Source organism: Pseudorca crassidens, chromosome 10 (assembly GCF_039906515.1).
Source record: "Pseudorca crassidens isolate mPseCra1 chromosome 10, mPseCra1.hap1, whole genome shotgun sequence".
Lineage (NCBI taxonomy): Eukaryota > Metazoa > Chordata > Mammalia > Artiodactyla > Delphinidae > Pseudorca > Pseudorca crassidens.
This window is the reverse complement of record NC_090305.1, coordinates 68512693-68527451: the sequence shown is the minus strand read 5'-3', so window position 1 is coordinate 68527451 and position 14759 is coordinate 68512693. Positions and strand designations below refer to the sequence as shown.

Sequence of the window (14759 nt, the reverse complement as noted above, 5' to 3'; positions counted from 1 at the left end):
CTGCTTTGGAGAGGGGACAGAGCCCTGAGCCCTGAACAAAAGTAGCTCCCTGCCCATCTGCCAATCCATCACTGTCTGCCCAGCCTGAAAGGCAGTGGCTGGGGCTGGCGGGGAGGGGGATACATTCCCCAGAGGCTCCTGGAGACGAACAGCCTTTCAGAGCTAGGGGTGGAAGCCTCATTTGAATGAGAATTGGATCTTTTCTGTCTCTGAGGGTTAGTCTGAACCCTGGCTGCACCAGCAGCAGCTGCGTTGGATGGCGGACCTATAGAGAAACTCTGCTCCTCCCCACCTTTCTTCTGCATCTGGTGACTGCTATTAATATCCTTTCCCTGGGCACGGCCTCTCTTTGTTTCCCAGGCTCTGGGGACACCCCCCCTGCCCCTTCTCCCAGCTGCACCATGACTCCACAACCATGCATGCTCCTTGCCTCTGGCATCCTTGAGTTCATCTACCATGTGAGTATGGGGAAGGACCTGAGGGCCACACTCAGATCCTTAAGGGCAGCCCAGCTAGGGGCACACTCTGTATTCTCTCTCTCTGGCCTGATTCTAGCTCCGACAGCCCAGGACCCCCAGCCGGGCTAGCCCCCCCTTTCAGCTCTGCTGCTGCCGCTACCAATGAGTGAGAGGTGGTCTCTACCTGAGAGCCACGTGGAGGGGGAGAGGAAATCATCGGGCCTCCCTGTGGGATGGGGTGAGGTGGGGCGCGTACCCCTAGGATCTCTATACTCAGACCCTGCCCCTCCCAGTCGAGGCTCCCAGAGCAACTGCCCGGGACGTGCCAGACAAACTTCCTCCACCCGGCTGCTCAGGCGGCAGCTGCTACCCACCTACCAGCAACCTGATTATTGGCTGTGGCCAGAACCTTCGAACCTCATCCACCTGTGGCCTCCATGGCCCTGAACTCTACTGCATTGTCAGTAACCTACAGGTAGGGAGGAGGGTACGGGCTCTGGAGATGGCATCTTGGATTTTCTTGGGCAGGTTCAGCACCTGTGGGAGTTCAGGTCATTGACAAGACCCAGAGGGAGAGGCCTGTGCTGTGAAATTTTGGAGGGGGTTGTGGCCAACCAGGCACCTCCTGCCTAGTCAGTCTCATTGGGCATCCCTCCAGGATGCTGAGAATTGCTTCTTTTGTGACTCTCGGGACTGGAAAAGCCATGGCATTGAGAACGTGATCTCCCAGAGTAGTCCTGGCGGCAAAAGGACCTGGTGGCGAGCAGAGCGTGGTGAGGGTCCTTGTGTGCCCATGTGTGCAGGGCTGGGATCAGGGTCAAGGCCTGGCCACTGACCAGCCCTTGTGGTTACAGGTGTTGAGAATGTCACCAGCTGGACCTAGAAGATGCCTTTTACTTTACCCACCTCATCAGGACTTTCAAGGTGACCCACTGCCAGAGACTGAAAGCTTATTCTCTGCCTCCTGACCTGATGGCCACCGGTGATGTTTGCCACTGGTGACCCAAGGACCCCCTCCTATCCCCAGACATTCTGGCTCTGCTCCTTGAGCTCTCAGTGGACCATGGCCACTTCTGGCACATGTACCGCTACTTTGCCCACAACTGCTTAGGCCTCTTTCCTGGGATTCCTCTTGCCCCTGGCCACAGAGTCAGTGACCTCATCTGTGAGCAGCTTTACTTAAGACATCGAGACTTCCACTGAGGGAGAGGTCAGGTCCAGAGGAAGGGGGGTTAGGCCCTGGGATGAAGCCAGAAGCTCAGGCTTGCTTCTTAGGTAATTTCAAAGTTCTGGATCCAGCCATTCTCGTGGAGAACCCAAATAATACCAAGGTTCAGGGTAATTATCCCCACAGCCAGTCCTGTACTGCTTTTTTGGGAAAACCAGATACCCCCTGGTGGGAAGTGAGGTCCTACCTGGGTATGCGCACCGCAGGGCAGGGTGGTGGGCAAGCCAGCCCAGTCCCCCAAGGATTGTTTCCCAGCTCTGCTGCATTATGGTCCCTGTTACGGCTCCCCATTCCTGTCCCATGTTCCCCATACCTGTGCCCAGTGCATAGGGACTGGCCTGGGTAGCAGTTTTCATCTCTGTCCCTTATCTCTGCCCCATCGCTGAATTCCTTTGTGAGACCCCATTGTGGTCATCACTGCTGGCCATGCCAGCCCAATCTTTGTCCCCCACCTCTGCTCCTATCACACTGTACCTCATAACTCTCCCCTTTGTGAGCCACTGTCACTGTTCCCCATCACGGCCCCCTGTCTGCCCTCCCCACTTTGATTCATCACCCTGGCCTTGATTGGTACCCTGCGTTCCTGAAGCTGCCTCCAGGTGGCGCCAGGGCGTCTCTGGGTGTGACCTCTTCCTTGTAAAACAGAAGTCTTGTTAAAGGACTAGAGAGACATAATCATAACCCAGCAGGGCAGCCCAGAGCCAGGCCAGGAGAGTACCAGAGCAGGAGGACAAACCCCGAAGTAGCTTTTTCTCTACATTCCACGTTCTCCACCCACCTTGACTTCGATTATTACCAACTACTTACCCTGAGCATGCGTGCACACACACGACCCCCCCCCCCCCCGCCCCCGGCCTTACTAGGGCCTAGAGCAGCTGTTGTGTGTTCCTCTGATCAAGAGAAAGGGGAGCTCTGGCAAAGAGATACAGGAGGTGGCCTCGGCTTGGTAGCTGACTTAAGCTGTGAGGAGCAAGAGGAGCCATGGCCCCATCTTTCCATCCATGTGTACATTTAACAAGTGCCCATGGAGCCCCACTGTGTGCCAGGCATCTTCTGGGCCTTGCTCAGTGGTGAGCAGATAGACAAGTTATCTGTCTTGGAGCTGACATAGAAATGAGAAAGGCAGTCAATAAATAAACATACCTTATGTGGTTTGGCTGGATAATAAGCTGATTTCTAATGATGGGCTGGGGACTGGAATCCTTTACTGCCTTAGGGAAGCAGGTTTCCAATATCTAGAGATACCAGAAAGGGGTGTCCAGGAAGCAGTGGGATATGCAGGTCTCAGCTCAGGAGTGATATCAGGTCTGGAGCAGTGCAGAGGTGGGATAATCACCATTAGGCTGTGGTCATCCTAAAATGGTATAATCAGGGGAGCAGGGATGGGAGAGTCCTACAGCATGGGTGCTGGAGGAGGTGGCTGCAATGATGTAGAGAGGGGAGAGACCCCACCAATTCCTTCTCTATCTCAGCCATAGAGGGGTAACAACCAGTGTACCTGAGGGCTCTCGATCTGTCTCCAGAGCTCCTGCATGTGACTAACCTCCGTGCGAACTTCAAACTGCACACACTGGGTGACAGGCCCCAGGGGGGCTTCAAGGGACACCCCTTCTACTACTATGCCCTCTGAGCTTGTGGTCCAAGGCAGCTGCCTGTGCCATGGCCATGCCTCTGAGTACAGGCCTGCACCCAGGGTCCCACCCAACATGGAAGGCATGGTGAGTACCGTAGGAGGGGCATCCTGTGGCTGGTGGGAGGGCAAGCTGGGGGACTGGGGTAGACTCGTCTTGCCCTCCTCCCTGCCAGGTGCGTGGCCTTTGTGTCTGCTGCCACCACAGAGCTGGTACCCACCGTGAGCACTGCCAGGACCTGCACCAGGACCACCCATGGCAGGCAGCAGAGCCTGGGCACCCCCATGCCTGCCAGGCCAGCCCACTCCATATCCACCTTCCTTGTTCTGCCCCAGAATGTGAGTGTCATGGGCATGCCCACAGTTGTCACTTTGACATGGCCCTGTATCTCGCATCTAGCAATGTGAGTGGAGGTGTGTGTGATGCATGTCAACACAAGACACCTGGGTGCCGCTGTGAGCTCTGCCAGCCCTTCTTCCACCGAGATCCCAGGGAGGCTCCCTGCTCCCTTCACTCCTGCAAACGTGAGCCCTCCAACCCCCAATCCTAATTCTGACCCTGTTCCTTCAGTTTCAATGGTGACCTCTGACCTGACTCTGTCCACACTTCTGACCCCTGATCTAGCCTGTGACTGCAACCCTTTGGGTGCCCTGGAAAGTGGTTTGTGTGATGCCCACACAGATGAAACCTCGGGCCTCCTCTCTGGGCAATATCGCTGCAAAGTTCACGTGTGGGGCCAGTGCTGTGACTCCTCTGGCCTGGTCACTACGGCCTGAGCTCGCAGTCAAAGGGCTGCCAGTGTGAGTGACCCTCAGAGTGGACCCCCACCACCAGGTCCTCCTTGCTCTGCCCCCAATTACTGCCCTAATAACGCATGCACCTACCTACCCCTGCAGCACTCATTAGCACCCTGACAGCCCTGTGCCTTAGCCTGCAGGTGCAATCCCCGGGGCTGCATCCCTGGCACTCATGCCTGTGATCTCTCCAGTGGTGCCTATCACTGCAAACGCCTTGTCTCTGGATGGGACTGCAGCCGTTGTCTGGTGAGGTTTGACCTGCCTTCTGATTTGACCTTGATTTTGGGTGCTGGGCTCCTAGAAGCTGACAAGTACAAGGTTGTAATCAGTGTGACTGCAGACTAAGCCTTGCTGGTGGGTTGGTGCCACTTCCTGATCTGGTCACTAGAGTCAGTGCCACCTTGGCTAGCTGAACCAGCACATGCCCTCAGGTGGGAGCTTTGGGAACAAAAGAAAGAAAAGCATTTAAAAGAGCTACAACAGTATTATGCGCTGAATTTAAAGGTGTTTCACAGCAAAAGTGTTTGAAGGGACACTCAGTGTATCCCCTTCTTGCCTCTCCTTGAACATTACAAATCCTTTGTTTAACTTTTATTTTACCCCTGGCTGTGACCTCATCTTCTTACCTCTTACCTCCCCTCCATGAAGCCGTGCAGGAGTACACCAGGGTCTCCTCTCCACTTCTCAGCCAGAGGCAGAAGAGCATTAAAGCCCTGGGCTCACCCTTGCTTCTTCCTGCAATGAGCAGTCCCAGCATATGGCCTTCCAGGCTCCTGACCCTCCTCTCCTTGCCCAGGTCTTCTTGTCCTTTCTCCACCCACCTACTCTCTCTTATAGCCCAACTTCTGGGGTCTGAGTAGTGACTCTCTAGGCTGTCGGCCCTGTGACTGTGACTTTGGGGGTACAAGGCAGGGACTGGGGGTCCAGGTCAAGGGACAAGAATTGGGAGTTGACTCTGTCCCGTCCCCACCCCTACGCTGGCTCAGGTGTTCTGCAAGGGAGGGCCTCTGCCTCTGCCGTCCCCACCTCTGTCTCCACCACTGCTGTGAACACTGGTCTGGGTACTTCTGTGCTGACCTCGACCAGGCCACTACTGAAGCTGAGCTTGGTCTGGGCCTCCAGCCTGCTGACCCCCAGCTGCTTGTGAGTGTCCAGGAAGGGCAGGGGCAGGAGGAAATCAAGGCTCACACCTTGGTGCTCAGGGGAGGGAGAGAGTGTCCAGAGAGAGCTAGTTGGAAGAAGAGGCCAGACAGGGTTAGGAAGGTGAGGCAGGTCCAAGTGAGGCAGCATCAGCATGGTCAGAAGTTTGGTGTCTTGGATGGAGTCCATGTTCCCAGGACAGGGAATTCCCTGGCAATCCTGTGGTTAGGACTCCTAGCTCTCACTGCCTCGGGCGAGGGTTTGATCCCTGCTTGGGGAAGTAGGATCCCACAAGCTGCACGGCGCGGACAAAAAAATCCTCACCCAGGACAGTGTGGGAGGACACTGACACCTGACTTGCCCACAGGGAGCCCCCGAGCCTGCTCCTCCTCACTGTACACAAGCCCCAGGGACCTCCCCTGGTTGGCTCAGGCCCCGACTTCAGAGACAGTGTGTCCCTCGATATGCCTCCACCCTGCCAGGTGAGCCTGTTACAAATACCAGCTGCCCAAGGTAAGGAGTGTGAGGAACAGGGTTGGGTCACAGGCCACTAGGTCTTAGTTGGGATGGGCCCAAGCCCTGGGGCTATGAGTCCCTGGGGTCTTAGAGGAATGGGAATCTAAATCCTGAGGGTCCTAGGTCCTGGAGTGGTCTGGACCTGGGAGTCAGTGTCTCACATCCAGGCCCCAAAGGAGCCCCTGCCCCTGCATCAGGGAGCTGGCTGTACACTGTGGACTGGCTCAGACTTTGCACGTGTGGTTGATGGGGCTGGCCTCTCTCTTCTGGCACCCATAGTGCCTTCTGCCCTGGAGTGTGACATTGTCCTACGCTATGAGATCCAGGTCAGTAGCATGGGCGCCAGGCAGGTGGATGGGTGGTGCTGGGTGGTGGGTAGGGGCAGCTCTATGACCACTGACCCCTAACCCTAGGCATCTGAAGAGTGGCAGGCATTAGTCAGGGTCCATGCTCAATCCCAGCCCAGCAGTACCCGCTGTGCCCATCTGCTGCCCTCAGAGCAGCTGTTCCATGTGGCCTTGACCCAGATACACAGGTAGGCTAGACCACATGACCCCCAAAATACCAAGACCCTGTTATGTAGCCAACACATTCAAAGCAATACCCAAACAAAGTAGAAACCTTCCAATATGGAATACCATCATGTCATAGAACAATCAAAGCAGGGACCTAATTTAAAACAGGGCAGGGTTTAAGAAGTTGGTCTTTTTCCATTGGTTGTATGATGAAATGTTGGACCCCATATCTGCACAGTGGAAATGGGACATTCCTGGGACCACATGATCATGACCTCCTTACCCCACCCTGACTCCTCTCCCCCATCCCTGTAGAGCTGTGTTTCTATCCAGACTTTTCCACTTTGAACCTGGAACACACTACTCCATGACCCTATGACTATGGCAGACCAAGGGGGTGCAGAGACCTGGGAGGGGGGCACCATCCTTCTGGATTCGGTGAGATCCTAGGGATTCCACCCCACATCTGGGTGGAGACACAAATTAGCAGGACAATATGGATGCAGTGGGCTCAGGGGACAGGGGATTGTGGAGACATAGAGTTGCACCAAGAGGATTGAGACAGGTGGAGAGTGTAGGGAGGGGGAATCAGGCAGGGGAAAAGCACATGCCAAGGATAGAAGGTGAGACTGGCAGGTGCCAGACCTCACAGGACCTTGTGGGCCAGGCGAAGGGCTTATCCTGGGGAAATGGGGAGCCCTGGAAGGGATTTGAGCAGGCAAGAGACATGGGGAGGATGGATTGTTAGGGGGAAGCTACTTCAATGATTCTGAATGAGAGGTGGCATTGCCTGGACTAGATCAGGGCTATTGGAGAGGAAGGAGAAACAGAATCAAAAGAGAAACAGGAAAGGGGTGGGAAGGGGCTGTGAGGGCCAACGTACAGAAGTTCTATTGTAGGTGTTAGTGAGTGGGACTGGGTTCACTACCCCCTGCCTTCCACCCTTTACCTTCCTAGTAGGTTGTGCTCCTGCCACAGGTGAAAGGGTTGCCTGGACTGAGGTCTGTGGACCCTGGCGCCACGGGGCACTTGCAGGAGCTCCACAAGGCGGGCTGCGTGGAGGCAGCGAGGATGAGCCTCTCCAGCACTATACCTGAGGCCTGTGCCCGCCTTGCCTGCAGCATCTCTGCCCTGTTCCAGGGGGGTGGCCTTGGTGAGTGTGTGGCCCTGGCTTGAGGGGGCTGAAGGATGGGGGTTGCAGGAGGCACCATGAGGTTCATCTGATCTTACCCTTTCTCCTGGCAGCATGTGAGTGCCACCCCCAGGGTTCACTGACCACCGAGTGTGCCCTGCTGGGTGGGCAGTGCTGCTGCCACCCTAACATTGATGGTCGTACCTGTGACCACTGCAGGCCTGGAACATGTGGCTTCCGGCCCACTGGCTGCCGTGGTGAGCCCTCAGGGCCAGTGGGTGTGGGGTCTGGGGTCTTGACAGGGCCCAATCAAGACAGGGTCTTGATTGCCCTGTCATTTCCCACAGAGTGCTGCTGCCACACCAAGGGTGCCACCAATGCCATTTGTAACCCTGTGAATGGGCAGTGCCCCTGTCGGGCAGGCCTTGCCGGTCGCTGCTGTGACCACTGCCTCTATGGCTGGTGGGGCTTCCCATGCTGCCAACCCTGTGCCTGCAGTGGAGCTGCTGAGTTGTGCCATCCACTCACAGGAGTCTGCCAGGACTGCCACGGGGCCACAATGGACCAGCACTGTGAGAGGTGAGGCTGCCACTGGAAGGGTTGGGGAGGGATCGTGATGAGTGGGCTAGGCCCCATTCCATGTGCTACTGCCCCCAGGTGCTTGGATGGCTACTACGGAGACCCCACCCTGGGCTCAGGCCAGCAGTGCTGGCCCTGCCTCTGTCCCGGGCACCCTGGCTCAGGCATCTATCATGGGACTTCCTGCCATGTGGACAGCACCAGTGGATGTGTCCTGTGTCTCTGTGCATCTGGCTATGCAGGTGAGGCATGGTTGGCAGCGACAAACCCATGGCCCTGCTCACTTGTTCACAATCCCATCAGGTCCACGAGGCAAATCTTTGCCAGTGTCACCTGTGTGTTTGAGCTGCAGGGCGTGCTCCTCTCCTCAAGAAGTTCCCATTCTTGAGGAATTATAGTAATGGAACTTGTAAGCCAAGAAGATGGGTCATAATATAGCTATTGTGTCCTCTGCCCTCCTGGCTGGACCTCAGACCTTTTGGCTGGTTAAGTGGGACCCAGAGGCCCCAAAGGTACAGGAAGACTACTGAGACAACCCACACATACCCCAATCCACTCCAGGCCCCCGCTGCGACCGCTGCTCCTTGGGCTACTTTGGGCACCCTTGGCCAGGAGATGACCCCAGAAGGAGTCTGTGCCAGCCCTGCCAGTGCAACAACAATATTGATCCCGTGATCCAGCCGCCTGTGACCCCCACAGTGGACACTGCCAGCACTGTCAGCACCACAGCCATGGCCCTGGCTGTGCCCACTGCGGGCCTAGCTTCCAAGGCAGTGCCCTGCACCAAGGGGGCTGCCGGCATGAGTGTGTGAGTGGGATGGGTGAGGGTATCCCAAGGTGGGGGGTGCGTTCTCTTTCCTCAAGCCCTTCCTCTCCCCGGGCTGTGGCTGTGGCCGCCAGGGCACCATACCTGCGAGGTGCCTGTCTGGGGCTGAAGCCTGCTTCTGCAACCAGGTCAGCGGGCAGTGCCCCTGCTGCCCCCACACGCTGGGGCGGGACTATAGCCGCTGTGCCCCCCTCTTCTGGAACCTGGGGGTGGGTCCCGAGGCCGCGAGCCCTGCAGCCGCCGTGCCCAACACACTTTGCAGCCAGTGTATCACCCAGTGAGTGAGCCCTTGTCGCACATAGCATGTGGCAGTGGCCAGGTGTGAGTGAATGTGTGTGCCTGTGGTGTGATTTATGGCTGGTGTGAGTGTGAGTGTTAATGTGACTACCAGCAGCAGTGTGTGTGGCTGCAAGCAGCTGTGTGTGCTCTTGTGCAACATTAGCTATGAGCAGACATGAGACCACGTGGGCCCGACCCCACGTGCCACCGTGTGTTGGCATGTAGGTGAAGCACTGTGAGTGGGTCATGGCAAGCAGAATAAGTGTGGCACGGGTGGGGCCGGGTGCAGCTGGGAAGGAGGCAGAAGAGGCACGGGCGGAGGGGGAGGATTGGGAGATGCAGGCAGAGATGGATGGCCGTGGGAAGCGAGTGTTTCCAGGAGGAGAGACGTCAGGGACTGAATGAGATGAGGTCTGAATGAGATGAGGTCTGAAGTGTGTTCTCGAGTCCTTGGTGAGGAGAGGGTGGGAGTCGGCGGGTGAGCGTGTGGAAACAGTGGGGTGCTCCACTCAGGACACAGAGGAGCAGGTCAGGAGTTGAGAACCCAGAGGGCCGGTCTGTGGGAGGCGAGGCTGGCAATGTAGGGACAAGGTGGGGGCCGGTCAAGGGGGTCAGACCAGAGGAAGCAGGAGGGGAGAAGCCCTCAGCCAAGCACAGGTATGAGTGCTGCCTGGGCAGGAACAGGCTGAGAGGAGGCGACTGTGTGCTGCCTCTGAGCTCTCCTTTCCTTCTTCCTCCCCCAGAGGAGGCTCTTTGTTTCTGTGGACTGGCCACACACTCTTCCTTCAGGTCATGGGTCAGTGCCCCTGCCAGGCAGGATTTGGGAGCTGCACGTGCTCCTGGTATCAGGATGGGTACTGGGGTGACCCAGAGTGGGAATGCAGAGGTGAGCAGGGCATTCACACAATCCACCACCAGGGGTGAGGCTGTCCTGACGGGATCCTCCCTGTGGGATGGCGGGGGAGCCACCAGGTTGTCCTGAGGGAGAGCACGTGTTTATTGCTGTTTTCTCCAAAACTTAAAGAAATACTCATGAAAACAGCTGTAGGGAAAGAGTGTTGGCAAGGCCAGGTTGGGTAGGCCTGCGGAGCAGACACATTGGGTGGTTCTTTCCTGACCCCACCTGCCAGTCTTGACCCAAACTGACCTCTCTCTGGGCTGTAGAGCACCTGGAGCCCTGTGCTGTTTTCCTGCCCAAAGGCTGCCATGCAGTATGGCCTCTCTGGCTGGGGTAGATGCCAGTACCCATGACCGTTCTCTCTTTTTTTCTTTGCTGTACGCGGGCCTCTCACTGTCGTTGCCTCTCCCATTGCGGAGCACAGGCTCCGGAAGCGCAGGCCGAGCGGCCATGGCTCACGGGCCCAGCCGCTCTGCGGCATGTGGGATATTCCCGGACCGGGGCACGAACCCGTGTCCCCTGCATCGGCAGGCGGACTCTCAACCACTGCGCCACCAGGGAAGCCCCCATTCTCTTTTTTTTTTAAATATATTTTTAAATTTATTTTGGCTGTGTTGAGTCTTAGTTGCGGCACGTGGGATCTTTTTAGTTGTGGCGTGCAGGATCTTAGTTGCGGCATGCATGCGAGATCTAGTTCCCGAACCAGGGATCGAATCCGGGCTCCCTGCATTGGGAGCATGGAGTCTTACCCACTGGACCACCAGGGAAGTTCCCCCATGGCTGCTCTGAGCAGTGGCTTAGGTGAGGCTCTCATACTCACACAGGGTCATTCTCTTCCTCAGGCTTCTTGGCGGCAAGCCTAGTGTGAGTGCTGCTTGCTCCCTACCCTGACCCTCTCTCTCCCCCGCAGCCTGTGCCTGTGACCCCCAGGGCTCCATCTCGCCCAGCTGTGACCCACGCACAGGCACCTGCTGCTGCAGAGAGGGCATCTCAGGGCTGAGGTGCCAGGCATGTGCCCGTGGCTCCAGAGGTGGCTTCCCACACTGCATGTCCTGCCCTCCCTGTTTCACCTCCTGGGACCAACACCTGGCTCTGCTCCAGCTACAGCTGGACACTGTGGCCCACAAAGTGGCCGCCTTACGCCAGGGGATGCCTGGCTGGGGTGCTGGGGGCACCTGCAGGCCTGGAGGGGGTACTCCAGCAGGCCCAGACACTCCTGGAATCTCCTTCCCCCGCTGTGGGGCCCCAACGACAACTTATGGAATGGATAGCTGGACTCAGGCAAGGGGTCTGGGGTCAGTAGGAAGGAGGTCTCCAGCTAGCCTCCCAGGGTCAGGGATTCAGAGGGTCTTGGGTTGGCCTGTCTGAGTCCTGGGTCTGGGAGTGAGGTGAGTTTCCTTGAGTGAGGAACCAGGGAGGAAAGGGCATCTCTGGCCAGGCTGATACTCCATCCTCCCACAGACTGGAAACAACTGCATTGGCCCAGACACTGTGGGCCAAAGGACAGGTTGTAGCAGAAAGAGAGCCATGGGTTAGGGGGCAGTGTGAACATCTGGAAGAATTATCCCAGAAGCTAGACTGTGTCAAGGGCTTGGCCTGGCTCAAGACGGCCACAGGAGCCCAAGGTGAGGCCAAGTAGGCAGGTAGGTGGGCCGCAGGTGATGGTGGGGTCTAGGCTGGGGCAGGAGGAAGGGACCAGGTGCCTTTGCTTACATATCTGGGGGACCCAGGAGTCTGACTGACCCTGCCAGTGGAAGCCCTGAGCCAACCCTGTGTCTATCGTTCCTATCCCCTGCAGGTGCTGAGGCCCAGGCCTCCTCAGCTGCCCTGCTTTCTCAAGAGGCCATGCTTACAGCCCAGGCTGTGGCCACAGTTGGAGGACCAGACAGCATCCTGGGACAGGCCCAGGAGGCCTGGTGGTGGACAGAGAAGCTGCTGTGGGGGATGGGCCGACCCAGAGGGACAGCTGTGTGGCAGCTGAAATTGAGGGGCTGGTCCACAGGGTCCAGAGGTGTCACCCTCAGCTTCTGCAGCTCCTAGTCAAAGCTGGAGTGGTAGGTGGAGATATGGGTCACTGTGGGAGGCTTTGCCAAGGCGAGGACTCTCTCCTAGGGGTAAACTGGGTGTAGGGCAATGGGAGCGCTGGGACATGCATTCCTCACTGGATCCCCTAGGAATCGGGGACCATTCCCCTAGGGGTCGGGGACCTCAGTTGGTTTATGTTCCTGTACCCTGTGGTGTTCCCTCTTGTCCTGGGACCCTGCCTACCTCCCAGTGGGCTCTGGTTACCTCCCATAACTCCTCCTATAGCCTGGACGTGGCGGTCACAGCCTTGGAGCAGCGTCAGCAACTGGTACAGAGCCATGGGGGCTGTGGAGGAGAGCATGGTGGGAGTCACAGGGTACCATGGCTTGGCCATGGGATTGCAAGAGACATATTCCACATCTGACCCACCCCTACCAGCAACAGCAAATCCAGGCCACTGCAAGCTCCACGGGAATCCAGGCCTGGGAGATGAGGCGTCACGCAAGGGGTTCTGGGGTGTGGCCACCATGGCTCACATGCAAGCAACTGTGCAGCCCATCCAGCATTTCCTCTTGGGTACATGTCTGCTTGTGTGTCTGAGGTCAGGGGCAGGGGCAGGTGGGCATCTCGGACACTGCTATGATACTCCTTCTAGAATGAGGAATACTCATCAGGGCTGACCAGGGATCAGGTGGGAGCACTAGTGTGCTTCTAAATGTTTAACAAGTGGGGCCTGGGGGTCAGGAGGAACTGATTTGTAGTGTTTGTCAATTTCTGTGGTGTCAGTAATCCCCACCGTGACTGATTTCATTCTACCTGTCATTTAACAACTGATTCACAGAATTCCTGAAAATTTAACAATTGGCTCTTGGAAGCCTCTAGCACACCGTGTAGTCATGTCACAGGCAGGGTCAGTGAGAGATTAGGGTCAAAGTTCGTTGGGTCAGGGATCAGAGTTCACATCCAGGATCCCTACCTCCATCCCCACAGATGCTGTGAGTGTGGAGCTGGTGGCATGCCATGCGCTGGCGGTGCCCCTCCCCCAAGGTGGGGCAGCGGGCATTGCCCTCCTGCTGGATCAGATCCAGGGTGCCCTCCCTGTGCCAGATGCCGTAGGCCAGGAGCTGCCCAAAGCTGAAGGCGTTCTCCATCAGGCACAGCAGACCAGGTTAAGGGCCAGGAGGCTGGAGGTAGAGGTCAGAGGTTGGGGAGGAAAGGAATGCTGGACTGCCTGATCATCTGTGTCCTTCAGGGAGGGTACAGCCAGGGCCTTGGACTGGATGTTTAGGGAGCTGGATGTTTAGGGAGTGCTGGCTGAGGCGGGAACTCATGCAAGGGCTGCAGAGCAAGGACTGCAGGTCTTGAAACAGACTTCGAGGTCTGGAAGCCAGTGTACAGGAGGTGATACCCCACCCATACCCCTCAGCTCCCTCACACCTCTTGCTCAGAGGCTGCTGTGATCCCCATTCTTTCCCTGAGATCCTTGACCAGTTGTGATACCACGGTGCTAAATACCCTGACCATGTAATGCTCTACCTTGCTGTGGCCTCTCTGTGATTCCCTAATCTTTGCCTCAGGTGGCAGGCCACCTGGCCTGGGTGGCACTGGCAGTGGATGTGACCCCGGTCCTGGGGCATCTGTCCAGTGCAGCTATGGCTCTCAGGACCTGTTTGGCCCTGAGTCAGTGGCAGGCCCAGGAGGCAGAAGAGTGAGCAGCACATGCCTTGGGTGTGGCTGGGAGCCTGGGCAAGGTGAGATGGGAAAAGTGGACGTTAGGGTCCCAGGGACACCTCTGGAATAGTGTGAAATCGGGTTTAGGCTGGGACTGGGCTATGCCAGGCTGAGGCAGGGTCTCAGTTCTAAAAGCCCCTGCCCCCCAAACCCAGGAACTTTGGGTGGCAATGTGTTTGGGACTGTAGAGTCTACGTGGGGTGGGGTTTCAGATCTAGTCTTGCTCTAGGAATTGCAGGTGGCCCAGTTAGGTGTGGTGGAGTTGCAGGAGGGCACACGTAGCGCGGTGGCCACGGTGCAAGATGCAGAAGAGCGGGTACAGTGGGCATGAGCTGAGGCCCAAGAGTTTCTAAAGCTGGCACAGAACAGCTAGAGCTGCCTAGAGAGTACGTGGCTGGGCCATGGTGGGGTGGGTATGGGGGGTGGTCAGGGTCAGAAGGGAGGGTCAGAGTTATAGGGGTGGTGTGGGAGGGTCAGGGAAGGGTGCAGGTCAGGTCCAGATTCATATAGGCGTCAGGTCCAGATTCATATAGGGGTCAGGTCCAGATTCATATAGGGCTCAGGCTGGGGTTAAAGTCTAGAACAGGAGGTCAAACGTTAATTAGGGTTAGAGCTTATTTAGGGCTGGGGTCAGAGTCAGGGTCAGAGATTAGGACCAGAAGTCAGAGCCTGGCTCAGATGACCCTGATCCCCAGGGTTGGAGCGCCACCTGGCTCAGAATGCGCAGGCACTGGGCAAGAAAGTGACCACCCTGTGGGCCCTGGAGCAGCAGGCAGCAGAGCTGCTTGATCACATGCAGCTGTGGGCCATTGTGTACACCACCTGCTGACTGCTGTCTGTGGATGCCAGTAAGAGGGACTCTGGGACTACCTGGGTGACTCAGAGTGACCCCAGAGTGACCCAGGAATCTCCTGACCTTGAGAGACCAGAGGCACCACTGAGTGCCTGCTGATCCTGAGCGACCTCTATTTGACACCATGTTGTTTTCCAGTGGCCCTCTGACC

At 57.1% G+C, this 14759-nt stretch overlaps 1 protein-coding gene and 1 pseudogene across 1 annotated transcript; both read left to right on the top strand.

The window, feature by feature from the left end:
• The first annotated feature begins 361 nt into the window (after positions 1 to 361).
• Positions 362 to 3867, top strand: LOC137232436 (laminin subunit beta-2-like; annotated as a pseudogene).
• Positions 3868 to 4253: 386 nt separating this feature from the next.
• LOC137232432 (laminin subunit beta-1-like) lies at positions 4254 to 10602 on the top strand. The gene is made up of 8 exons (XM_067754402.1): positions 4254 to 4360; positions 5622 to 5736; positions 5938 to 6096; positions 7246 to 7438; positions 7531 to 7674; positions 7765 to 7996; positions 8075 to 8238; positions 8558 to 10602. Exons 1-8 carry the CDS (start codon positions 4287 to 4289, stop codon positions 8806 to 8808), a joined length of 1332 nt encoding a protein of 443 aa, XP_067610503.1. The 5' UTR covers positions 4254 to 4286; the 3' UTR covers positions 8809 to 10602.
• Positions 10603 to 14759: the final 4157 nt, after the last annotated feature.